The 26,060-nt window shown below is 42.8% G+C and overlaps 3 protein-coding genes across 3 annotated transcripts in view; 1 reads left to right on the top strand and 2 right to left on the bottom strand.

Moving 5' to 3' along the window:
- esr1 (estrogen receptor 1) overlaps positions 1-873 on the bottom strand; it is a gene marked incomplete at both ends in the record, with an annotated part of 11,051 nt that extends 10,178 nt beyond the window's left edge. Inside the window, one exon of the mRNA XM_080540319.1 lies at positions 533-873. Coding sequence (XP_080396445.1) covers positions 533-873 — 341 coding nt within the window. The remainder of the gene's footprint in view (positions 1-532) is intronic.
- Positions 874-3,602: 2,729 nt separating this feature from the next.
- On the bottom strand, positions 3,603-7,505 carry armt1 (acidic residue methyltransferase 1; the record flags this gene model as incomplete). Its single annotated transcript, XM_080543633.1, has 5 exons — positions 3,603-5,387; positions 5,599-5,764; positions 6,249-6,490; positions 6,806-6,911; positions 7,444-7,505. The coding sequence occupies 5 exons, from the start codon at positions 7,503-7,505 to the stop codon at positions 4,605-4,607; spliced, it is 1,359 nt and encodes a 452-aa protein (XP_080399759.1). The 3' UTR covers positions 3,603-4,604.
- Positions 7,506-15,279: 7,774 nt separating this feature from the next.
- Positions 15,280-19,662, top strand: zbtb2b (zinc finger and BTB domain containing 2b; the record flags this gene model as incomplete). The annotated part of the gene is made up of 2 exons (XM_080536112.1): positions 15,280-15,452; positions 18,258-19,662. 2 exons carry the CDS (start codon positions 15,280-15,282, stop codon positions 19,660-19,662), a joined length of 1,578 nt encoding a protein of 525 aa, XP_080392238.1.
- Positions 19,663-26,060: the final 6,398 nt, after the last annotated feature.

Below are 26,060 nucleotides of genomic sequence, written 5' to 3'. Positions count from 1 at the left end.
CAGACCGTAGCAAGGCTCTACAAACGTTTCCGTAGCTAGAGATAATGTATTAATTTTTTTTACTGTCCTGGGTGAAGATAAATAACTAGGAAGATATTGTTATTTAATGATACCATGACTACACTTCACTGGAAAAAAATATTTTTTGTTTTTATTCTATTGTGTTTGACTTTCTTTCTGTTGTTAATCAAATCTACAGCTTAAGTTAAAAATGTAATTTAAATAGAAAAGAAATACTACACAAAACAATACAACTAAATGTGTTCATTGGAGGGCTATGACAGTTACATAACAGTGACAACACAGAGATCAACATTGACACTAATCACCAGTGAGAACAAATGGGATGAAATGGGGTCAAGTCAATCAACTCAGTCAATCCTCTCTTTACATTTCCAAAGTCACACATTGAGTGGAACACTTTTTTCTATTCTATTCTATTCTATTCTATTCCGATCTTCCATATTGCAGATACCAGAGCCACACACTGACCTGAAATCCTGCTCTACCGATTTGATCAAAGTATCCTCACCTGTATACAGGGGTGGATGTGGTTTCCAGGTAGTAGGGCTGGCTGGGTAGGCCAGGGTGGCTCGGGGGGTGGAGAAAAGGACTCATCTGTGGGGTGGAGGGCACAAACACCAGCGGACTGGTCGGCCCGCTGCCCAGGGACTGCAGGCTGCCCTCCGAGGGGGGGCTGTGGGAATCCAGGGGGGACAAGTAGTAGCCCATGGTGCTGGTGTCAGAGGGGCTGTAGAGGGGGGTCTGGGTGGGGTTAGGGGCTGTGTAGTCGTACACCCCTTCCATGTAGTCGATGCCAGATGCCCCTCCTCCTCCTCCTCCGGCGGACCCGCGCGTATCCTCGGGGTACATGTGGCTGAGGGGGACCCGCGGCGGCAGTGGCGAGGGCAAGAGTTTGGGGGGGGAGACGGCGTGGGTCTCCAGTGCTGTCCTCGGTCTGTGGAGTGGCGGGGGTCCGCGAGGCTTGCACTGCACCTGGGTCTGCCTGACCAGCATCACAGCACAACAGCACTGATAAGCAGCATGATTTAGACTGGCTCACCAGGTGGGGGAAGGAGGGAGGGTGGGAGGGTGGGGAGAGGGGTCCTGTTATCTCTCTTTCTTTCTCTCTCTCTGTCTTCTCTGTCTCTCTTTTTCTCTCTCCCTTTCACTCTTGCTCCGTCCCTTCCTTGAAAGCCTCTGCCAGGCAACTCAATGCTTGCTGTCGGGCTGAAGAGGGCTGGGGAGGAGGGTTCACTATATTTTATCTCTCACTCGCTCTCTCTCTCCTTTTCTTCTCTACCTCGCTCTCTCCTTCCCTCACAGCTTCCGCCCCAAATAAAACACTCCTCCTCCCCTCCAATTTGTGAGAAGCAGAGCTTTTCTTGCTTTCCCCTAACTATCTCCACCGCTGTATGTGGGAGGGAGGGAAGGAGAGAGAGAGAGAGAGAGAGAGAGAGAGAGAGAGAGAGAGAGAGAGAGAGAGAAAGAGTGAGAGAAGGAGAATGGGAAAGAAAGAAAGAAAGAAAGAAATAAAGAGAGTAAGAGAGAAAGACAGAGTGAAAAAGACAAAGAGAGAGAACAAGAAAGAGAAAGAAAGAAAGAATAAATAGAAATCTACAAAAAAAAAACTCCTCTCTCCCCTCTTACCGTATTCTATGCTACCTTCCTTTTCTGTGGAAAGCTTTGTGCAGACACAGCCGGAGTCCTCTGAGAAAGGTATACCCTGCTGAGGTTCCTTCTCAGAATGCTTATCACTTATTTCACTGATAGGCAGCCACATAACCAGAATACTCAGAAGGCTCATTCTACCTCAGTCTGGTGCACAGTCTGACTACTATTTAATGTACGACTCCCCTGTCAGGGGAATTAATTATTAGAATTGTGCAAATGTCTGACACGTCAAAAAGACAGTAAACGTATGGTGATACAAAAACAATAACTTATAAGAACACGTACGCAACAGAGGGAGAAATTAGTCTGAAAGCAGACACATACCTTATTTTTTGCTTTTTTTTTGCTGGGCCAAGTGACATATAGTAGGACTTTCTTTTTTCTCTTCTCTCCTCTCTCTGATCTCTTCTCTCTCATCCCTCGTTCTCCTGTAACCCCTCTGATCTGTCTTCCTTTAATTGCTCACAATGAGAACAAGGGATAGGTTAAAAAAAGAGATAAATAAATTAAAGATGCAGTCGGATCGATATTGATGGTGCATCAGAGGAGCAGGTCACCATAACACTGCAAACAGAATGGGAGGTCAGCACCCGCTCCACCTGCCAACATTATCTAACGCCAAATTGGGGGAAAGATGTTACAGGATACAATCTGGCAATAATAGTATAGCAGTATACATTCCATGTTTTCATTTAAAAAAAACAGACTTGGCAATAGATACTAGCATTTCTCAAAGACGCTACTGTGAAAAATAAATCATACTGTCCCATGGAAATTGTATTAAAGCAGTTATTCTATTTCTTGCCGTAATCTGAATGTTATCGCTCAGTCAATCATTGCTTAATCAATGATCAAATAGAGACTGCAAACCTACGTATCAAGCAACAGGTTTTTCATGTACGTTCTGTTTTTCCAGAAATTAGTCCTCTATCTCTAAATGTTGAGAGTATATGAAAGTTGTTTTTCTTCGACTCCCCCTCACCCTCATGCAGGTTACAAGGACATCTTCTGACCTTCAATCTTTTCTGTGGGATGAAGCAGGCTCTCTAAAGGAAGAATGACACAAAGGAGAACAGGATACAGTAATTCATGCAACGTATTATCCTATCACAGTTACTGACTGGGTATGAAGAATTGACCCGGAATCAATCAGGTACAAATGAGTCTTCCACATAGAGAACAGCAACTATTTTCTGTTCCTAACCATTTATAACAACTGAACCTACCTATAACAGCTGATTTGGGATCAGCTATCCATACGTTCCAGTCCGAAGAGGAGCATCACCATCTGGACGAACATATCTCAGTGAAGTCATTCTGTCATCCTAGTTATTTAGCAACTGGCTCTTCCAATACAATGCATGTGGATGGGTCCCATCTGATTCAATTGGAAAATGTGGAAGTGCAAGTTGCTAAATAACTGAATGATATGAAGACTTAATGTGTCTCGGTCACTGGAGTGAAGTATATGGTTGATCAGATGAATTAGATTTTAGAGTTAACTATCCCATTCAACCAGAGAGAACGTCAACTCAATTCAAATGTTCAAAACTTTGCGGCCAAATTAATTACTTTCACATAACACAAATAAGCAGTCATTCTCTGTAAACAAGTGGTCATTGACCTGTTGCTCCTACAATTTGGCACCCCAGTTTGGCACCCTGTGGATGGCTGCAGTATCTCCTCTCTGCATAATGTCTTCATTCAGGAAACAACACAGATTCAGACATGTCAGGTCATGTAGTACATAAGTACCTCTTGATAATAACACCATTTACTTTTTTACATTTTCCCAGGATAAAATGAATGGAAAATAACGAGCTGAGAAAGAGAGAAAATGAAGAAAAAGGAAGGACACTACCAGGAATCATCTAAAAAGAAATCTGAAAGAGATGACAGTGAAATTACTAGTTGCTATTTTTATTAGGTCAGGTCCAACGAGATGCCATTTTCTATCCAGAGCTTTGCAGAGAGAAGAATTGAGTAATTCACCATCAAGGAAGCAGCACTGGTTACAGAAGGATTTTCATGGCATAAGTAAACAGTTTCTGTACATTCAAACTGAGAGAACCGTCCTTCTATCAGTTGAAATACACAGGTTTTAATATAGCATTGTTACACTGCACCGCTGACCAGCTATCGTGTTGTTGCAAAGTGGACACAACTTTATAAAGTGACCTCAAAGCCTAGTTGACCTTCAGTGACGTGACTAAGAAAATTTTAGTTTTAAACTCCAGGAACAGTGCAAAGTTAAACTGGGATCCATGTGTGACACAACAACACATGCAACAAACTGATGAGACCACAGCCTGATGCCTGTTAAGGACCTGAATTAAAAGTAACTTCAACATTATGGTGTCTAAATATCCCATCAGTACATATTTATCTTACACATGCCAAAACAAAGAATTACGTTTAGAAAAAGTATCCATTATGAACGAATTCATACAAAAATGGCTTTGGATACTAAATTCAGTCTACACTTGAAACATCCATTCTAAATCATATACCTGTACATGACAACTCAACTTGTAAACATCATGTACATAGATAACTCAAATGGATCCTACTGAAACCTGACATTTTGTAACTTATGTGAATGAATATTCTGACTCTTGTATGAAAGGTATTATTGCATAATATGGAATGAAAAAAGATATACCGCTATGATTGGATTTGAAGTGCTGAAAATCAAAATACTACTTCCTCCCTGGCATTGCAGTGGTGCCAAAACAAATTGCTAGCCTGCTGTTGTTACCAAAATCAACCACTAGCGTAATCTAAGAGTCTGAACTCTTCTCCTTTCAATTCTAGAAGTTTCTGGGGAAAAACATACCACATAGCCTTGCTTTCTGTAGAGGGGACACCACCCTCTACCTACACCTCATCACTTCCTCTGACCGTGGAGCCTCACTTCCTGTGTGACAGTCCTACTGTTCCTTGTGCGGGCTGAAGAACTGGACCACGGCGTACTTCCCGCTGGTCATCCAGCCCGGGTCCTGAGTGCTGAGGTTCTCCCCCTGACCCGGCTGCAGCCCCACCTGCACGTTAGCCTTCAGCGTCCTCAGGCTGCAGAGGGGGGCGGGCCGGAACCCCCGGAGAGCCATATCGAACGGCACCGTGTGCTCCCAGTCCCTGTCGCCCGTCAGCTTCCGGTAGTTCAGGTCTCCTTTGAACAGGACCAGGTGCGCCCCCTGCAGGGTGGCATACAGGTCGGGCGCGTCGGCCACCATGTCGCAGTACTCGTAGGGCGTGGTCCAGAAAGGATGGTCGTGATAGGACCACACACCCTCCCGCACGTAGCTCTGCCACTGGACGCCGCTCTTGGACATCCACTTGTGGTTGGCGGCCGCCGTCTGTCGGATAGTCCACTCGAAGTCCTGCGCGGTGACGTCGGAGACGAACCAGGGGATGGATTTGCCGTGGAAGCGGACCTCCCGGGCAAGGCCGGAGGAGACCAGGAAGTCGGCGAGGACCAGGTCGCTGACCAACTCGAAGCCAGCGTTGTCCAGGACAATGTCCACTCTCCCTGGGGAGGTTTTGCCAGACTCCCCTGGTCTCTGGGTGGAGGTCAGGGCCGACCATACCATGTTAGAGTCGTCCACCAGGATGAAGGGCCTGAGGTCAGAGAGGGAGTCGATGGGACTGGCCTTCTGAGAGTTGTCTTGGCCAGCTGAGATGGAGAGGTCACACTTGTTCCCCCACAGAGACACCTAAAAGTACAATTGAGACATTGAAATTCTTTGTTTGGAACAGGCGATGCAAACGCTAGCTAGCAGTCAATAGTACCCGACAGGAAGATTTGTGAACAACTAACCCTTTAAACACCCACAGAAGCTACAATGGTTACAATGTGGCAGCCCCCCAAGAGTTCAATGACCATTATCTAACCAGTGGTTATGTGGTACTGCAGCCTCTAATCACCTGGAGTAGTTTGTGAAACTGCTCCATTAGCTGTGTCTCAGAGAGGTCGTTCATGTTCCTGGTGAGCCCTTGCAGGTAAGTACACAAGGCAATCACTGCCTGCTGGGACTCAAAGAAACTCTGCGTCTTCAATTCCTTAAAGGCGTCAAAGTCGCTTATGGGTGGACTGGCACAAACAAGAGAAAGGAGGAAAGAAAGGTGGAAATAAACAGAAATATTATTTGTTAGTCATTATTAAAGAGAAAGTCTGGGGTTGGTACATCAGTTTTTGGGCTTATTATATAGCTTAATTCATCTGTCTTACCCAAAATATAAGCTTGTTTTACTGTTGTTTGTAAACAATGTCATTGTAAACCATGTACATCTTCATAACATGGTTAACTTCATCATTTTGATCTCATGGAGCATTAGGGTTAGTCCTTGCATCCATAGCTGTCTATGAATTTGAGATGGTCACATTTCTCCAGGCCATCCCTCAGCATTCTACCATAAAGAGTGACTGTTGAATCCCAGATTGCCCCTTTAACCTAGCCTACATTTCAGTCAAATAAAAAAATGTACTGAATTCAATATGAAAGTTAGAAGGCTCTTTAAATAGCTCCTTAAATAGCTCTTTGACAGCTTAGATCTGAAGCCTCACTGCTCCTCACTTGAGCCAGATGGCCTCGTGTATCCTGCGATACATGTAACACTCCACGTAGAGCCAGGGGGACTTGAACCAGCTGACGAGGTCCTGGTCACCCATCAGCGTCTGCTGTCTCTGAAGGTACTGGTTCCAGGCGTCTGTGTCCTCCAGGCCGTCATACAGGGCTAACACAGGCTTGTCTGTCTGGAGCTCGTTCCTCAGCTTGGACAGGAAGGAGATGGCTCTCTTCTCTGACTGGACCCCCTCCTAGGGGAACATTGAGGTTGCAGATACATGATGGGAGGTTTCCAACAGTGAGAGAGGAGAATGGTGGAGTAAGATAACCCTGACATGGAAATAGATATGGAAGAGAACTTGATAACCAGCGGTTCTTAATTCAGTAAAATCATTATTCTGGACAATCTTATGTCATATCTTCTCTTTTGATTTCAGCAAGTAATCAGGAGGACTAGGAAGGGTGCTTCAATAAGTAAATGTATATATATATGCAAATATTCAGTTGTCAACAGAATTTGGATGATAACAAAAGCTAGGAGGAATAATGATGTGGATTTACTTTACCTCTCCATACTCCTCAAAGAATTTGTCTTTATTGCGATGGATGGTGTCGATGACTCTGGTCAGGATGGTCGGCAGCCTGTCTCTCACAGTCAAGTATGCAAACGACCTAGGAGGGAGGAAGGGGTCCCATGAAGCCAGCTTGTCAGCTAGGTATGGTGTCAACACATGCTACACTGAAAGTTGGTGATTAAAAATAGCTTTAATAACTTTTCATCCACATACGTGGACCATTGCTAGTTGCTTGATGCATAGTTGATGATGCTGTCTGAACAACACTGACACCACCATGACGTCAGGAGCTGCAGTGGGTAGCTAAGCCACACTTGAACAACATATGATTTGATCAGCGTATAGAAAAACAAATGTGCATCGATGGCTGTTTATTGCAACATTTACTATATACCCATGAAATCTAAGTAGCTCCCTACATCAGTGTGAGCACGACAGAGCCTGAACCAAAGCAAAGTAAGCTAAGCAATAAACACATATTACATGTAGCTGTAGCTTCCTTCCATCTAGCTAGTGCTGCTGGCCCACGCACCTTCTGACACATCACACTTCTGTTAACTCTCCTGGTTTGTTTACAGATAAGAAACCAGTATTCGGACATAAAGTGTTAAACATAGCTGTCAACATACTCAACCACTTTAGCAGACAGGGGTGGTGGGACTCCCTGAAGCAAAGCTTGATTGGACGCCATCTTTCTAACCAGGAAGAGACTTGTGCTGCGTTCGTAAATTCCCTCTGGAAATCTGATCGGCACTCATGGAATGCCTCTTGTCCAATCAAATTACTTGGTCCCTTTATGACGTTGTACCCAGTGTGCGCTCCGGCGCTCTCAGAGCAAATTTACGAACGCACACTCGCACTATTCAAAATATAACTTTATTAATATCTACTTCCAAAACCAGGGGTTCTTCTGCTAGAATGTGTGCTAGGCCCACTGTAAATACTGTGCGGTGAATATTAACAGGTGTACAGTTTAGATGCATTTTCTTTATACATAAAATGTAATAAGGTGACTATAATTCAGTAGGCTACATTATTTGATGTAACAACTTGGATGGCGTAAAAAAAAAAGTGCCTTGCACAAATGTCCATATCCATACCCATAAAAACAAACCCCATTATATTCATGTATTCATACATCAACACATTGATAATAATATTCATATACTGTCCTTCAGCTTTAGCATCCATGTTAAGCTAATTTTGAAAATGCGAATAATGAAATGCAAATCAAGCTGGGTGTTTCCAATTAAAGTTAAGCGAATTTCGAAATGCGAATCATGAAATATGGAGCGTTTCCATTCACTTGGTTGGAGCGAATAAGCTAGGCTACGTAATTTTAATATATATATATATATATATAGTTTGATGTAAAGAACTCTCCCAACTGCAATGCAAAAAACACATACGAAATCTTTTTAAAAGTACAATAAAGCTTTATTTATTTTAACAAAGTGTGGTGTGCATCTCCAGCAGTGCGATATCTGTAACTCTTCGCTCAGGGTTACAAGAAGGGATTGACAATTCCCAACCTAACCACAGTCTTAAAAACCGCTAAATGCACCAAAAACCAGCTCATCTGGCAACCTGCTTCAAACTCTTCCACTTGTTGCGCAAAACGGGCCAGGGTTTGTCAAATCCTTTGATGGACATCTCGTTTCTTAAGTCCTGGTATTGTGGCATTTTTTTTGCTGTTTGCCGTCTAAGACATGTTTAGCAGACTTGTTTTCATCACACGTAAGGGAATAACCAGGAAGACGCAGACAGCAGAAACAGCTGAGGCAGAGTTTATTCAATGACCTGTTTCCATAAAACTTCATGCGAGTCAGAGGTGATGATAAGGCATAAGGCAAAAACCACCTCAAGCGAGCATATCGACTTTATGCGAATCAAGCCGTTTCCATAAAATTTTCCATGCGAATCATCTCAAACTGATGCGATGCATCTCAAACTGATCACTTCGAAATGCGAATCAGAATGTTTTATGGAAACGCACATACTGTTTATTCGTTTTTATATTTGTATGTATGTTACAATGCCGCCATCTAGCGGCGATTGATCAAAAGTCACTCTGAAGCAATTCAGCAGAAATGGATACGGCTGTAATTGTAGAGAGGTTGAAAGGATTGATTCTTATTTCAGGATTCTGACAAATACATGGAGACCTACACGTGCCCTGTATCTGTAAAAGTCGATCGTTCATTCTATCTATTTCCCCCTCAAGCTTTCCCCTCAACCGCTGTGGGCAAATTTGTCCCCTTGCACTGTGGTGCGTAAAATGAATAAGCTATGCGTAACATGAATAAGCTATATGCGTAAAAGTCAAGTTCGGTCGCTCAGTGGCAGCAGTCTTCGTTAGTCACTGGTTGCCTGGCTACGACTTTGCTTTGCTGCGTGTCGATCTCTTATCTTACGAATGCGCGCGGAACTTTGCCACTCTGGCCCCGGGGGGTAACACTCTGGCCCCGGGGGGTACTCACGTGTGACGGCATCCGTTGGGCATCCTCTGTAGTTCAGGGCGACGGTTGCCATGGAGACGTTAAGCCACTCTATCGCAGAACTGCAGAACCCCCCAGCTCAGGAAGGGGATGGGGGGAATGGGGGAGAGGGGGAGAGGGGGTGAAAGGAATTTGGAGAGACTAGGCGTCCTTTTGACTGGGACTGTCTGGAGCGCGTTTAATGTGTCTCAGTAAATACTGCAGAACAAGTGAGAATGCGCCTTATAATTTCAGCATGGGTATCTACTGCAGTAGGGCAATGTGAATGAGTATCCCCAGTCTATTAACACTGTTGTTATAGGCCCATACGCCTACTATATTATAGTACCAGGTATTAGGTAAAGCCTATAGCCTAAAGCAAGGAATACATTTTTTTAAATAATATACTGTATGCCAATTCCATAGCCACATATTTTCCAGATGCTATTAAGCCTACATGATGTAGACTAAAATTGTATTCTAATGGTCAATAATTATCCTATCAGTTGTGTAACCAGTCAACTCAGTCTCTGGCCAACACATGAACCTATTGCAATGAATATAGTCTACAGTAGTTGCATTTTCTCTATACGGCAGGAACCAGTAACCTACTACACTTCAGATATTACTATCAGCAGCCCATAGCAGATATTATTTAGCAGGAAATCAGTAGTGTAGTAGTGATCTGTGTGCCACATATGGTATCTCTTCCTGCCCATAAATATTGATAAGGCACAAAACAAATGCAGACAAAGTGGGTGGAGAGAGACACAAGTATTCTCTTATTTCAGTTGCTGTAAAAGGTAGGAAGCCTAGCTGTTGCCCGGATGTGGAGACAGGCCCTGACATGTTGTCTTTGGAGTGGGTGTCCAGCTGTGTCAATCTCCGATGTTCCAGCCCCCCCCCCCATCCTCCATACAGACACACAGACACACAGACACACAGACACACACACACAGTCCGGATCTGTTAAACCTGGTGAGAGGGCCGGGGGTCTGTGCCGTGACTAGACATTCCAGTTTCAAAACAAGCCATGACCAGAGGGCTTAACATCAAGGTTGTGTTTAAACAGGTGTTTCTACTCACCCATGCCTCGCTCTCTTGAGTTGAGGAACATATTTAATAAATTTTTAAAATTGATTAAACCCTAACCCTAACCCTATTTTGAAGTGGATATTAATGTGAGCAGAATTATAAATCATTATTGTGACATTTTTGCATGTGTGCATCTTATATTGGGTAAGTTGTGTTCAGGATTTGTGCTGTAATACAACTGAAGTTGACTTATAGGTTTGAGTGTTGAGTGTATCAGTGTTGTATATTGTTATATTTGATTAAAATGCATAGTGACACATACTCAATCCTCATAGGCTCTATAACATTAGATTTCGACAAAATGCAAAAATGCATTAAAGAGGTATTATGTGAAGAGGTTTTATTATTTGTCCTATATTATAAGATGTATAAGGGTTGTTTACTGTACGTTTGCAAAAAAAATCCATCCAGTGGGAATCAGTGTTGACAGCAATGTGAAAGTCCAGTGTGTCTCATCTCTGGTGTGTGTGTGTGAGTGTGTGTGTGTGTGTGTGTGTGTGTGTGTGTGTGTGTGTGTGTGTGTGTGTGTGTGTGTGTGTGTGCGCGTGTGCGCGTGTGTTTGTATGTGTCCATGCACTTTGTCCTAATGGCTGAGCTCCCATGGTCTGGGAAAGAAAATGATTAAAGCGTATTGATCTCAAATGTGAATCTCAGTCAAGCACTGAATACAGTAGGGCTTACCTATCCTATCTAACCTCTCTGAATCAACCCCCTGTAGTGGTACTATCTAAACACCAACATGCTTTTGTTCAATTCTCTCTTATCTCCTCCTCTAAACCAGTCAGAGTTTTCAGTCAGCACAAGAGTTGTTTTTGTAGCCTCTGGTTTATTTGTTGTTCAAACTCCAACACAGGCGTGGCACCAGTTCTGAGACCACACTCATAACTGGCTAGGGGTCTCCTCACCTTGCTCTCCAGTAGCCACTCCCCTTCTGGGACTCTTTTTAGGCTACCACTACTAAACAAGTAATTATTCTTACAATGACTGATGGATAGATGACTAACTTACTTAGACAAATGTATTTGTTGTAAGTCACTTTGGATAAAGGCGTCTGCTAAGTTTAAAAAATGGAACTTCTTCAATCTCCTATTAACTCCGATCTGAGTTCTCCAATCCCTTTTACACATCTTTAAAGCCTAAGACTCAACCACAAGGAAGGTTCTGCCATTGTGTTTACACAAGGGCAACATTTATCCGCTCATAAGGTCACTGTGGTCTCAAAGGCGTGTATCAATGACAAAGTGTGTGTGTGTGTGCCTCCTGTGTATTGTGTGTGTTTGTGTGTGTGTGTGTGTGTGTGGTTCCTCCCACACTTCCTGAGTTTCCTGGCAGGCAATGTGTGTGTGCGTTTTCCCTCTCCCTGGTCATGCTAGCTCACATCCTGTTGCCCTGAGAGAAAGAGTGAGGATGCCACAGAAATCCCAGGATATGGAGAGGGGTCTTAACTAGGGGTGTGACATATTATAAACTATATAATTCAGAGCATACCAGATCATGATGCAATAACAGCAAAATTACTTAACATGCATCAGGCTGTGTTCTCCAAATGAAATATATGGGAATTATTGTATTATTTCTGTAGTTTGGTCATAGTTTCTTAAACTAGCATGATGAGATTAGGCATAATATTGTAACATAACCTCCTGAATTTCAGTTAGGATGAAATGGCTGTCAAGTGTGTTCATATCAAACACACCAGTTGACAAACCATTAGCCTAAAGATCCTGTTGATGGCTGTTCCATACCGAGCACTTTCTCAAGTATTCACTGCCACAAATAGAAAAACAACACAAATCATACATATCTTGTCACATAGGCCTACTGCTTAAGTCACATTCGGTACACATTCTCATGCAATTTCACTCTAATGAAGGCTATATTCATGGGATTAATCATATTTATGAAACAATAAAGTGTAATGTTAATGTATTATTTTATTAGAGGGGGGGAGAGAGAGAGAGAGAGAGAGAGAGAGAGAGACTGCAGTTATTATACTAGTATAATGTGGCAAGAAAATCTCAATCAACAAATTGAACGTGCAATAATTAATAATAATAACCTTTATTTGTTTTATTAGCACCTTTCTTGCAAACGTTGCAGCTGCAAAAATGTTTTATTAGCACCTTTCTTGCAAACGTTGCAGCTGCAAAAATGTGTTGCCAGAGTGGGCTATTTCGTTTTTTTGAATTATATTTTATTATTTATTTATTTAACCAAGAAAAGTCTAATTGAAATTAAAGATCTATTTTACAAGAGCGTCCTGGCCAAGATAGGCATCATCACAATTGACAGGGTTGCAGACCTAAAAAAAAAAAATACAAAAAAATTAAGTGAAAATAAATAATAAATTACAGAATCATAAAATATCCAAATATATTCATCCCAAGTCATCAACATCAGGGATCAAACATGGTCAATGTTCAAACCATCTACAGCCAGATGCGCCTGCCTCCAAGTAATTTAGAATTACTTTAATTGCATTCCTTGAGACCAGACAAGATGAAGGCAGCACTCTCTTGCTTGCTCTCAACCGAAAAATGCAAATAGCATGGCATTAACGACTGTAGGGCGACGTTATCTGTTTGTGTGTGGGGGTGGGGAGGAGGGCGACCTACGGCTATTTCCCCCCCTAAATCGGTTTATGTTTAACGTGCGCTAACCGGAGACTGAATAAATCACCACACAGCCCCCCCCCCCCCCCGTGAACAGTCTCTACATTACTACTATGTACGTGCGCAGACGTGGATATCATCGGTGATGCGGCAGGTTTATGGTTCCCAAACACAATTTTGTGTCCAACGATTTTTTTTTCTTTTTTTCCCCTCACAACTGCTGTTTTTAACTGCTTTCAGTCATGTGATTGTAACGTAACCCGACCGGAAAACACCGACGACCATCGCCGCCAATGCTGCTGTGTGTGAGAGGAGCAGTGCAGCTGCAGCCCGACGGAGACCAAGTCCCCCGGTAACAAACAACAACACGGATCAAACTCCACGGATTACCAGCGGAGTAGAAAGGTAAGGTTAACCCGCACGTCGTTACCTATTCTTTTACCGATATAGCCTAACATTGACGTAATTTGTACACGGTTTCACAAAATCGGTCACTTTGAAGTTGGAAGAAATGTAATTCGGTGACCACCCCCTTCCCCCTTGTGTGTCCATTTCATGAGGCTCCGTTTATTCTAACGTTAGTCGTCGCCTCGGAGGGATGCTGCTAGGGTCCGTCCTATCGTTATGGTTCCATCACGACCGATAGACAATCGTGAATTATTTCTGCCCTGGCGTGGTCCTAAAGTAGACATACAAGCATAGGCGTCGATCTATCGGTTTTTAAGAGGGTTATTTTTTGTTTAGGAGGAAAAGCGTAGTGCGGAAGTGGTTCGGAGGCTGCGGGATGTCTGTCCGTTCCACGTGTCTACATTTAGGGGCGGTGCTTCCTACACACACATATGAACACATGGTACTTTGTTGCCAGATTATTAATTCTTGAATGACTGCCCCTTACCAACCTTTGGTTTGCTAAAGGCTATTATTTGGCAATACCGCGGATCTGCACAACTTGTAGTCAACTGCACAGAAATCCACAAATGCAGAGCACATCCGATCAGAATGTCTTTTTTTTCTGATCTTGGCCAGAGGTGACAAGCCCCGAACAGATGTGCCATATTCCATCCTCAATATTGTAAGATGTATGATTCAAGATTACAGCCTTATTCAGGCTACGTGTCACAGAAGACTTTAAATCAACATTTTGGTTTATTGGAGCATGTATGTTTAAGGGCAACTTGTATTTTATGCCAAAATAAATACACAACATAGGCCTGCAGGTGTTCTTAGTCACTAACAAGTGTGTGTGTGTGTGTGTGTGTGTGTGTGTGTGTGTGTGTGTGTGTGTGTGTGTGTGTGTGTGTTTATAGTGGTGTGTGTGTGTGTGTGTTTATAGTAGATATGTGTGAGATTGTGTTTTGATGTGACAGGAGATGTGTAGAACCTCCATTGGTAGAGGTTGAAAGAGAAGAGCCTTGCCATAGGAATGTGTAGACATACATAAACCAGATCATGTGACAACCAGAAGCCTCCAGTCCCGTGGCAACCTTAAGGGTCAATGGCACTAGTCTTGTTGGACAAAACTCCCTGGGAGTCAGGGTTTAGGGGTCAAAGATCCATAGGAGCCAAGTCACTAGTAGATTCTTCTCAAAGGGCTACGAGCATACTAGGCCTGCAGAGAAGTTCACCCAATACACCTTTGTTCTTTAGATCTCTACCAATAGTTCCACATGATTGGTCAGAATGCCAGTTTGCACGCTCTCTAAGACACTGCAGGCTCACAGAGGAGGTATTGAGTTGGTTACGCCTACATTATCCGTTTTGTTTTGCTTTTCTTTACTGAAGTCTAGTCTAAGTAGGCTAATTACTGTAGCATCAATGTTGTGGCTTTTTAACCCTCTTCAAAGTGGATCCAAGAGAGCCATCTCTCTAAATATAACCCATCCTCTGTCCCATGGGATGGTGAGCGGTCTTCCGGGAACTACGGACTAGAGGTCAATAAGAAAACCACACAGTCTGTTTCCCTTCCCACCAAACTCTTATATCGTTAAAGTCAGTTATACATAAAATAAATAATAATTATGTAAAGTCTGTAAACAGACTAGGCTACAAACTATTGTTCATTATAATAATTAGGCTATATTATTGTAATATTTCCTAAGAAGGAAACATTTATTTAGGGCAAAATAGCTTCCATCCTACCTGAGTTATACGAGGCCTATAGCCAAGGCCTTTAAAATGACATGTTCAGCCCCCCACCCACCCCCTCTGTGGCCGTATTGTGGTTCCCTTCCAGAGAGGAAACCTGACTGTTGCGTCTCTGTGCCTTTGTGCAGTTTGAAGAATGGAGTTGGCCAACCATGGTCTTATCCTCCTGCAGCAGCTCAACTCTCAGAGGGAGTTTGGCTTCCTGTGCGACTGCACTGTGGCCATCGGAGACGTCTTCTTCAAAGCGCACAAAGCCGTGCTGGCGGCCTTCTCCAACTACTTCCGAATGCTGTTCATTCACCAGGACAGGTATGGCACTATGGCAACAACGTCTACCTGTAGACTTCAAGACGGTCATTAGTGATTTATGTGATAGTTTCTCAGTGTTGTTTCCTTGCATTGTTTTCTTTCCTATGTATTTTCCATCAGATGTTGTATTGAAGAGTGACATAAAAAAACTGTTCTAACTTTAACTCTTACACTACACATACATAATTGTTATTTTAAGGTAAAGTTGTTAATTAACACAGAACAATATAACAACTTCATACTTTATTCACCTAATAGCACGGACACGCGCTGTCTATTGGACATACTCTGGTACTAACAATAATAATAATAACATAATATATGCTGATGCTTTTATCTAGAGCAGTGGTTCTCAACCTTTTTGGGGCCAGCGCCCCCCTGTCCATTATCCAGGTCTCTTACCGCCCCCCATCAAAACAAAATTGGCTTTTTTTCTTCCCTGAATATTAATGTTGACTAATATTCTGTGTTATATCATTTAAAAAGCATGTCACTGAATGCCAAATAATGGATTTGATTTAACTGGGCAGTTGGAATATCATTATCATTAGTTTACCAGAGAGCAGAAAAGCCATGTGAATGTGAATAAAAATGCTGTTTATGAGTGTTAAACAAACTCAGACAACATCAGAGAATACAAACAGACTGTTTTATGATGCTAATATTTATTAATTTTTTATTAGACTTTGTTAACACAGTTCCAAAGTTCAGAGCTCTGCGCTCTGGGAGCGCTCAGAGATGGGTGCTCTGACTGAAAAGACGGTTTGCCCGAGCGAACTGACCGTTCGTGCCTTTACGAATGTACCTGTAATAACACTGCTGACAGCTGATCAATCGCAAGCAGAGTAGTGGTTTCCTATAGCAACAAAAGACGCTGACAGCTGTTCGGAGTGCTGATGTGTTCGTTTCCAGGGCATCACATGAGGAGCAACATATCACTAAAAAGCGATCGTATATTTTAGTTTGTAAACGTTAAGACGAACACATCGCAATGCTAACCTCAGAATGGCACTAGGGATAACATCCACAACAACACTTAACAGTAATACATTTATGTAATATACTGTGATGAACCTGCGAGGGGAGGGGACATTCGTAGCTGATTTCTCCAGGTTAGATTATTGGTAAGCGACAGAGAACTTTCCGGACTGGTTTATTACAATACGATAACTTTTTTGAGATAGGTTGTTCCTGCTGTGATGTTCTGGTATGGTGGTATGGTATTAGCACTCATTTTAACTAAATTAAATAAGCTGTATTGAAAGGAAGCGAACGCATAAGCGTAGAGGGTAGTGTGTACACGCGGGGAGGGAGTATTTGGCACGACAGGCTTACGTCACCGGCGGGGACATGGACTCAGTATCAAAACTAACATAAGAAATATTCTCTCTTGCTTATAGCCAACAATTACAATGAGCCTACAAACTGAAACACATGTCACTCAAGCATAGCCTACAAGGAAAACACTCATAGAAATAAAACAAGACCGTAAATTAAACAACACCTTATCGCTGTTAGATGAGCAACACAAATTAAATAGCATATTCCTCATAAATCTTCGCCAACTGGCAATCAACTGTTTACAGTTATATAGCCTATTCCACTCCTATCCGTGTTCATTTGCGGGTGCTATGCAAGAAAAGGGTTGAAACATGACATTACAGATGGGATGAACCGGGGTTCTTTCTATCGTAGACTAGCATAGTATTGCAATTTCTGCACTGTACATGAACTGTCAAGATTCTTCTACAATGCAGCTTACCCAGACACATTGGAAACTATCAAAAGCTCTGCCTTTGCTAGCTGAGTTTTTAGCTTCATCTTCTTGTTGACACTCTCACTTTAAAAAAAATGTGGGCGCTGCGCTACGTGTGTCTGCATCACAGAGCCCGGCCAAGTTCAGAACACTGCGCTCTGGGAGCGCTCAGAGATGGGTGCTCTGACTGAAAAGACGGTTTGTCCGAGCGAACTGACCGTTCGTGCATTTACGAACGTACCCGTAATAACACTGCTGACAGCTGTTTTTCATGAGAAAAATACTTAATGCGCGAACGCCCCCCAAGAACACCTCAACGCCCCCCTTTTTAAAATATCTGTTCCAGCGCCCCCCGATGTTGTCTGAACGCCCCCTGGGGGGCCCCGTTGAGAAACGATGATCTAGAGCGACCTACAATTAGAGATTACAGGGATGGTCTCCCTGGAGTAATTTAGTAACACAGGTGGGATTTGAACTCATGACGTTCTGATCATCAGTCCAACTCACTATCTACTAGGCCACCACTACCCCCAATGACTTATACCTTTGGACAAGGCATCCTCCAGATTACCAGCTTAACCATAAATACATTACATAGTATGGAGTAACAGAACTTCGAGCTGCAGCTTCATATTACTTGTCAGCCATAGAAAAATATTATGATAAAAATCTTCTAAAACAGGTGTTTTGAGGGTTCATAGGGAACTTTTGACTCCTTCATACCTTAATTATTATCAGGTAGGACTTTGGTCCAAATCTGATTTGGGGTTTGAATTCTATTCTAACTCTATATTATATGAATCCCACAAAATGAAAGTGGCCAATTTGGGTACAATCAATTTGCTTATTTCTCAGGCATTTTTCTACAAAATAATTATGCAGGAATACTTATCATTTTCTCACTACAGAAACCGTTTCAGAACAATCTGAGATGGTGGATGCCATGGCTTGTTGATCTGATTTGACATGGAATGACCCATTGTTAGAGCAAGCATTTCCCCCCCCCCCCCCATCACCAACTCTATGCTAACCGTAACGTCTCTTTTCAGTGATTGCGTCCGCCTGAAGTCAGTGGACATCCAGCCAGACATCTTCAGCTACCTCCTCAACCTGATGTACACAGGCAAACTGGCCCCCCAGCTCATTGACCCGGCTCGACTGGAGCAGGGGGTCAAGTTCCTGCATGCCTACCCACTCATACAGGAGGCCAGCCTGGCCAGCCAGGCAGCCTTCTCCCACCATGAGCCCAGCCTTCCCCTCTCCACCTCCCTGTATGGCATCCAGATCGCCGACCAGCAGGCGGCAACGGCGGCAGCACGGCTACCTGCCCGACGACAGCTCTCCTCGCCCTTCGACCTGGAACAACTCCCAGACGGAAAGTGTCTGTCCACGTCTGCCATGGTGGCAGCGTTCGCTAATTCATCCAAGCCAGCGCTGTCACCGCAGGAGATGGAGGCTTCGACCAGCGGTTACAACCCCACGTTTGAGGAGCAGAGGGCGGACACGCGGACGGCCGACGGTCCCTCGGTCAACACCATCCTCCACGTGAAGCCCAGCATCATGAAGAGGAGCGCCTCTTTCAGGAAGCACTACTCCTGCCACCTGTGTGGCAGCCGCTTTAACCAGAGAAGCTTGCTGAGGGAGCACCTCCATCAGCACTCCCAGGCACTGCTCCCCCTGGTGGCCGAGCCCAGCGGTGAACACTCCCCGGTTTTCCTGGGAGGAGCGTTCACATCAGAGGTGGAGGAGGTCCTGAGGGGACGTGGGTTCGGATCAGCTGCAAACATGCCTGTTGAGATACTAAGCGACAGCGAGCAAGCACCCACCTCTGGCACCGCCATGGACTCTCCCAGGGCGGAGGTGACGACGTCCGGGTGGGCCGCCGGGTCGCAGTCCCAGGCCGACACCCCGCCGCCGTCCGACATCGCAGACATCGACAACCTGGAAAGCACTGACATTGACCGGGAAGTGAAGCGGCGGAAGTATGAATGCTCCACCTGCGGTCGCAAGTTCATCCAGAAGAGCCACTGGCGCGAGCACATGTACATCCACACGGGCAAGCCCTACAAGTGCAGCGCCTGCGGCAAGAGCTTCTGCCGCGCCAACCAAGCCGCCCGCCACGTGTGCCTGAGCCAGGGCGCCGACGCCTACACCATGGTGGACCGGCAGAGCATGGAGCGGTGCGCTGCGGGGGACGACACCAGCCAAATGGAGGCGCTGTTCCTGGGCTCTGCAAGGCCCTACAAGTGCAACGTGTGTGAGACCACCTTTTCCAGCCCCAATGAGGTCATTAAGCACTTATGCTTCAGCCAGGGGGCGCTAGCCGGTCTGCAGGGGCAAGCAGAGGTGGGGCTGCTGCAGAGGGAGGAGTTTCCCAAAGACGAGGGCTCTGATTCGTCCAGCGCTGGCCCGCTTCTAACGCCCATCAAAACAGAGCAAATATTAGTGGAGTAGCACCAGCACCGTCTTTGGTCACATGTGTTCATTTTTTCTTTTCTTTGATAAATTATGGTAAATTAGGTAAATTATAGTAGTTTTGCTTTAGTAAGTTGGAATGTGTACGTGTAGGATGTTTTCTTTATACCTATTGAAAATGCTTCCTCATGGTTTTTTTGTAATGTTTTTTTTATAGCTCAAACAAGAGATGGCATTTTTCAGTAGAAACTCTTTGCTGTTGACCATTATGCCATCATGCGAGACAGATGTAGGTGCTATTAAAAAAATAAAAATAAAGAAAAACTCACATACAATGTCTCATGACATTGCCCGAGAACATCCATTTGTCCTGCTATGCCCATCTCGCCTACTGCTTGGGATCCGTCACTGACCAGTTGCCAAAGTAACATGACTTCTGTATGTTTTACTGGGAAAATATGGTGAAGTTAATTTGAGTTCTGTGAGACAGTATTTGTATGGCTAGGACTTTTTCAAAGCCTGTTTTAGTGCTTTAAATGTGTCTGCGTTGATATTCTCTTCTCACTGACTAACACTGTGGTTTCTGTTACTTATTTAAAGTAGCCGTTGGTTGTGGTTGAGAGGCTCACTTAACTTTTAGACAGGAACAGGAAGCTGAGAGAGTTCCGGAGGAAGTGATGTTCACTCGAGTCAGATAGTGCAGTTACTGGGGGAACAACATGCACTGTGAAGATGGTCCTAAGATGTGTATTTGCATATAGACTAGAGATGGCTTGTATGGTGTGTGGATGTAATCACCACATACTGTATGAAAAGACGTTTGTTTTTACCTTCGGTGTATTGAATTGCTACTGGTGCAATTCCCTGATTCATTCAGTATTTCGCCCATAGGCCTGTGTCTATCCTGGTCCCAAATCAACCCTTTTCCCCTCCCCTTAGATACGGCTTTAGGATACCTCCTCGATCTGAAATAACTGAATAGTTGTATGCAATATAGTGGAGATTGTCTACCATATTGCTTCTACACCTAGACAATAGTCGTATCTTACAGGAGGCCATTAAGGAGTGATTAGGGGAGGGCGAATGAGAGCCTTTCACAATGGCGTGTTGGCGCTAGCTTAGCTTTGCAAGAGGTATATCCAGTAGGGATGTCCCGATCCGATACTGATATCGGATATCGACCCGATATTGGTCCTGAATGCTGGATCGGGGATCGCACCAGAGAAAAAAAAGGCTCCGATCCGATCCTACTGTCATCCGCAGTCAAACGTATGTGTATAAGCGATGGGGGAATGAAAACAGTGAACAGAAACGCGTGTCGCAGAAATGCTTCACGCGAGTCGCAGAAATGCTTCACGCGAGTCCTATATGCGCTTAAAATGCGCATATCGCTGTGTGCTTCACGCGAGTCCTATATGCGCTTAAAATGCGCATAGCGCTATGTGCCTGACGTCTAACAACATTCAAATGACTCTAACTTCATATTTTTTCGGATTTCAATGTATGACACATCATTTGAAAGCTTATGATCCGTAGTTCCAATCCACAACACGTCGCATTTGTTGCTTTAATAAAGGCTGGCAGTCTTTAATTTAACTGTTGTTGGTGTGGACTATATACTGGGGAGGTATTTGTTATTATTCAGGGGTCAAAAAATGTATACAAATATCGGATCGGTATCGGTATCGCCGATACCCGAAGCCCAGGTATCGGTATCGGTATCGGTAGTGAAAAAGTGGGATCGGGACATCCCTAATATCCAGTATAGCATATGTCTCCAGTTTATGTTTTCAGCAACCTTGGTGTAGCCCCAAGCAGAACATGCACCATGAAATATTACAATTCCATGACTTAGTTTACTGCGCATCGTTTTGAGCAGCCATTTTGTTGTGTTAGCCTACTTATTATGTTGTGTGCCAACCGTTTGGGTATGTCACTTCCTATTGAAGCACAATTGCCATATAAGGAACAAGGGTAATGCAGACCCATGGACAGGATTGTGTTGGTGGCAACAGAGACCTCAAAGCAGGAGCAAACACTGTAGCTCTTTATGTCATGTTTACAGTTGTGCCAATTTTGTATACTTTTATTTTCTTCTAAAATAGCTACTGTGCTATTTTTTTTTTTTACACATTTATGTTGTTCCTGTTAAAGAAATGCCATTTTGATGCATACATACATTGAAGGGAGTTTTCAAACCTGTACAATATTGTACACCTTGCCAATTGATGATCATTTGCTTGATTCTGTTCTTAAAGCCCTTATTTTTGTGTTTGATATACCTTTCTAATTTTATATACAGTGCTATATTTACAAAGAATATTTTATATCGCAAAGGTTGTATATTACTAATTGCTTTCAGTGTAGGAAATTATTGATTTTAGTTAAGTGAAGGTGTAAATATTTGTTGTTGATTTCTGTTCCATGGAAGGCCTTGTGTTACTGAACAAATTATGGTATTACTTTCTTTTTTAAATCTGCTGTCGTTTCATTTTGCTGTACCCAGTCTGTGCTAAGGGTATGGTCTAGTTTAATTTCAGCCTCTAGACCCCTCCCCTAACTTCTACCCCTTCAGCGCTCATAGGTCGACTGTATAAATGGCTGCATAGGTGCAAGCAATGTTACTGGGTTTGTATGCCAATTGGAGGGCTTAGTGTCGCCATTAACACATTTCTTAGACCTATCCAATCTACTCAGATTTGTGAGAGGCAGGGCCAAATGGAACTGGGCCTTTGAGTCTGCACTGCTCAAACACTAATGGGGGGGGGTCTCCGTGTTCTACACACAGTTCAGTCACATTTCCATTCACTGAAATGACAAACTGTTAACCTCTTAAGATGCCCTATTTGACTAAGTTCCGCCTAAAAAAGCAGCCCCAAACTAAACTGCCTATAACATTAGAAATATGATGATCAGATGCAAAAGCATGGATGCCATTTCACGGATAACACCTTGATGTTTTGTGTGGAAATGCTCAGATCATAGTTCAGAATAACATACTACACACCACAAGGAGATAGAATAAACAATAATCTAATTAAAGCAGCACATTTGGGGCCGATTATGTCCAGCTTAAGAGGTTTTAAGAAGTTGTATGATGAAATACACATGTCCACAGTGAGTGATGTGTGTTTTACATGGGGAAGGATTCTTATTTTTCTTATGACACAAGGTTGTGTTTTATTCAGGCATTGTGAAATGAATACTACTGAAGTGTACTTCTCAGAGCTCAACATAGGCCTATCTGTTTCTCTTCATCCTTCAAACTTAAAGGGGCAATCTGTAATGAGTACATACATTTTTGGACTTTTAAATTAATGACACAGCCAATGACTTGAAGAATATATCTTTGAAATGCCTCATGAGCTTAGTTTAAACTCTTACCCCATAAGAACACAATATATAAGCTTATTTTATTCCATTGTCTGTAGAAAATTAAATTGTAAACAAACACTGTATAGTTTCAAAACATGGTTGAAGATATAATTTTGATCTCATGGATGGTCAGTCTTTACATTCATATCTCTGTCAATGACATTTAGAGTGGTTACATTTCTCCAGCCCTGCCCCTCAGCTGTTTACCAAAAATTTATCGGGGCGTCCGCTTTGTTGTGGTTTGAATTACAGATTGCACCTTTAATATAAAGTCCAAATTCTCCCTGAGCTCCAAGTCTTAAAATATTCAACTATATTGGTCGTAGATGTGAACTGATGGCTTATGTCTGTCTATTGTCTGTCAATGATAATATTTGTATTCATGCAAGTGGTTTGTCTTTTTCTATGTTGGGATATTTTTGGAAACACCTTTCAGGGGCAGTGGGGAGGGGGGGGAATGGCCGACAGAAAGTCCCCTACCCATGATCCTTGAGTGCGCACAATGCCTCCCTCCAAAGCTGAGTTGAACGTCTACTGTGATATGTGTTCTCAGGAACGTGAGTAGTATTCTTTGTAAATAATTTAAAAAACAAGTTTCTTTTACATTTTCACAGTGAAGAATGAACAATAAAAAAGATGTTTTTCAAAATGTTGTCTTTGTTTTCTATTTGGCTTAATGACTGTTTTGGGTGTGGGAAATAAGTGTCTTGTCATCTCTGCATTCAATTAAAACCCAGAATGTTTTGTGTTAAGACACTAGAAATGCATGAGCTAAAGCATTTATGATTTATGAGGTTATTCAATATTACAACTTGTATATCCCATGGGTTTGGCTCAGAGAAGTAGCACTAGATCCAGGAAGTGTGACTGATATTTATCCATGTTTTGAAAATGATGTCCAAATCACTAATCAGTGCGATGCCAAAACATTTGTCTGCAATTAATGAGAGGATTCAGTCTTTGATCTTCCAAACATATTTGACAAATGAGGAGCATATAAGCAATACCCTTGTGAATGTTACCTCTGAAGTTTCTTGGCATATTTACCCTGGATAACATTATTGTCTCCCACATCTCAGTTTCTTGGTGTAACTAATATAACAAAAAGCACTTTAACACAGTTTTATTCAAATAAACCTAATTTGTACCACGTGATGTTGAGTTACTCACCAAGAAAGAGTACTCACCAATACTAGTGTATGCACGAATGCATTACTTTTCTTTAGTGCACTGTGTGTGTGTGTGTGTGTGTGTGTGTGTGTGTCTGTCCCTCATAGTAATTATAATTTTGGTGCATCCCTGATTGATCATTAATATAATTGTGGTCCAGCAGGTAAAAAGACATGGAAACTCGGTTACATGTTTTATAATGCTAGCTTTATTTTTGAATGAAATATGGACATGTTTCCGTTTCCATACTATCAACAGCTTGGAAAATACAAAAGACAGAATTATCATGCTACAGGTACATTATATGCTGAATGCTTATAGGTTATTTGCTATTATTACAATATGATTTTTTTAAGTACATAGGTATACAATTTGTACACATGTTACCAGGTTCACAGTTAGATCGTGTTACAGAAAGCTTGGGAGGATCGAAGGTGGGGGGGGTCCACACCATATGCAGTGCAACAAGCAGCGAAAACAGTCTTTTATTTAATTCTGTATTTTTACTCCATTACATAAAGCAAACATTGTGGATGTGACACATCCATAGTACAGTCAGTAAAGTGAAATGGTGACCTAACAATAGTGGTCTGCTTCTATAGCTTTCTCTGTCTCTCTCTGTCTCGTTTCTCATTGGTCACAGCTTTGTGAGGTGTAAGCCCTACCTTTTATGTCAATTATTGGGACATCAAGTTAAATAATAAGGAGGAAGCAGAGTTGCCTTCTTTTCCTTTGTCTTTTTAGGCCAGAATGACTGACAGGTGAACTTTGTCAAATTTGGTCAGGAAGAAGAGTGATCAGTTTTACCCATTCCTGAATTTTTGGTTTGGTTTAAAATAAGTAATCACTGCAACTTATCCACAACATCCCCCGTTTCAAACTGTTCTCCCAAATAAAAACCACACAGTGGGGTTACAAACACTCCTCTCTACCCATGTGAGCTGAAGGATTGGCATTTGCATGGCAAGCCACCCTGACTGAATCCCAAATCAGTATTGATCTCATTGGTAAATAAAGGTTGACTTCAAGACAAGTAAATCAGACTGACCCAGAATCAGGGGTTTTAGTTCTCAGGGTCTAATTTGATCCCTCGGATGTTCCGTCATGTGGGCAACCATGATTACTTATCCTAACTCAATTTGGCTTCAATACAAACAACAAAATAACCCTTTGTCTTTGTTTGGTACCATCTGATGTTAAGAGTTTGGAATTCAATCTCAAATCTCTCTGGTGCCACCCTGTCTTGCAGCTGAGTGTCGTAAAATATCTGCCACACACCTACACATGATACAAGAAATATATGTGGATGTGGATGTTACAGCAAACAATGCTAATTCAAAAGATTTCATGAAATGCAAAAAAATCCCAAACCCTCATTCAAACATTAACACTAATCCACATAACATAAGTGAAAATAAAAACAGCCCTGATTCAACTGGGAGAGTGTTGTAATTAGGGACTGACAGAGAAGCACTACTTAATATAGGCAGCAGGGGGCGTCAATGATCTATACCCTTCCCTGCTCACTAGAGTGGACAAGTAGTCACCAAACATTTTTGAAAGTGCTGTACACCACCTATATAGAAGTCTTACGCTTCAAAATACAAGGCCATCTAACATTGTGAGATAGACATGTGTAACTCTGTCAGCCCCATGCTAGTGCATGCCTACCATTGCCCACTGCATTATCACAAATTCAGTGTTTTCAGTGTTTCAAAGATTGAAATCCTTTAAACCTTATTGATCACAGTTCACCAAATACCTCTTACATTATCAACCCAGGGTGAGATAATAGTGTTTTATTGTATCTTTACATGTTATTCAGAGACACAGTCATATTTCAGAAAGTAACCACACATTTTCACAGTCAGTTAGGCAGTGAGAAGATGTTC

The sequence above is a fragment of the Nansenia antarctica genome (assembly GCF_963989245.1).
Source record: "Nansenia antarctica genome assembly, chromosome: 1".
Classification (NCBI taxonomy): Eukaryota; Metazoa; Chordata; class Actinopteri; order Argentiniformes; family Microstomatidae; genus Nansenia; species Nansenia antarctica.
This window is presented reverse-complemented; position numbering and strand designations above follow the sequence as displayed.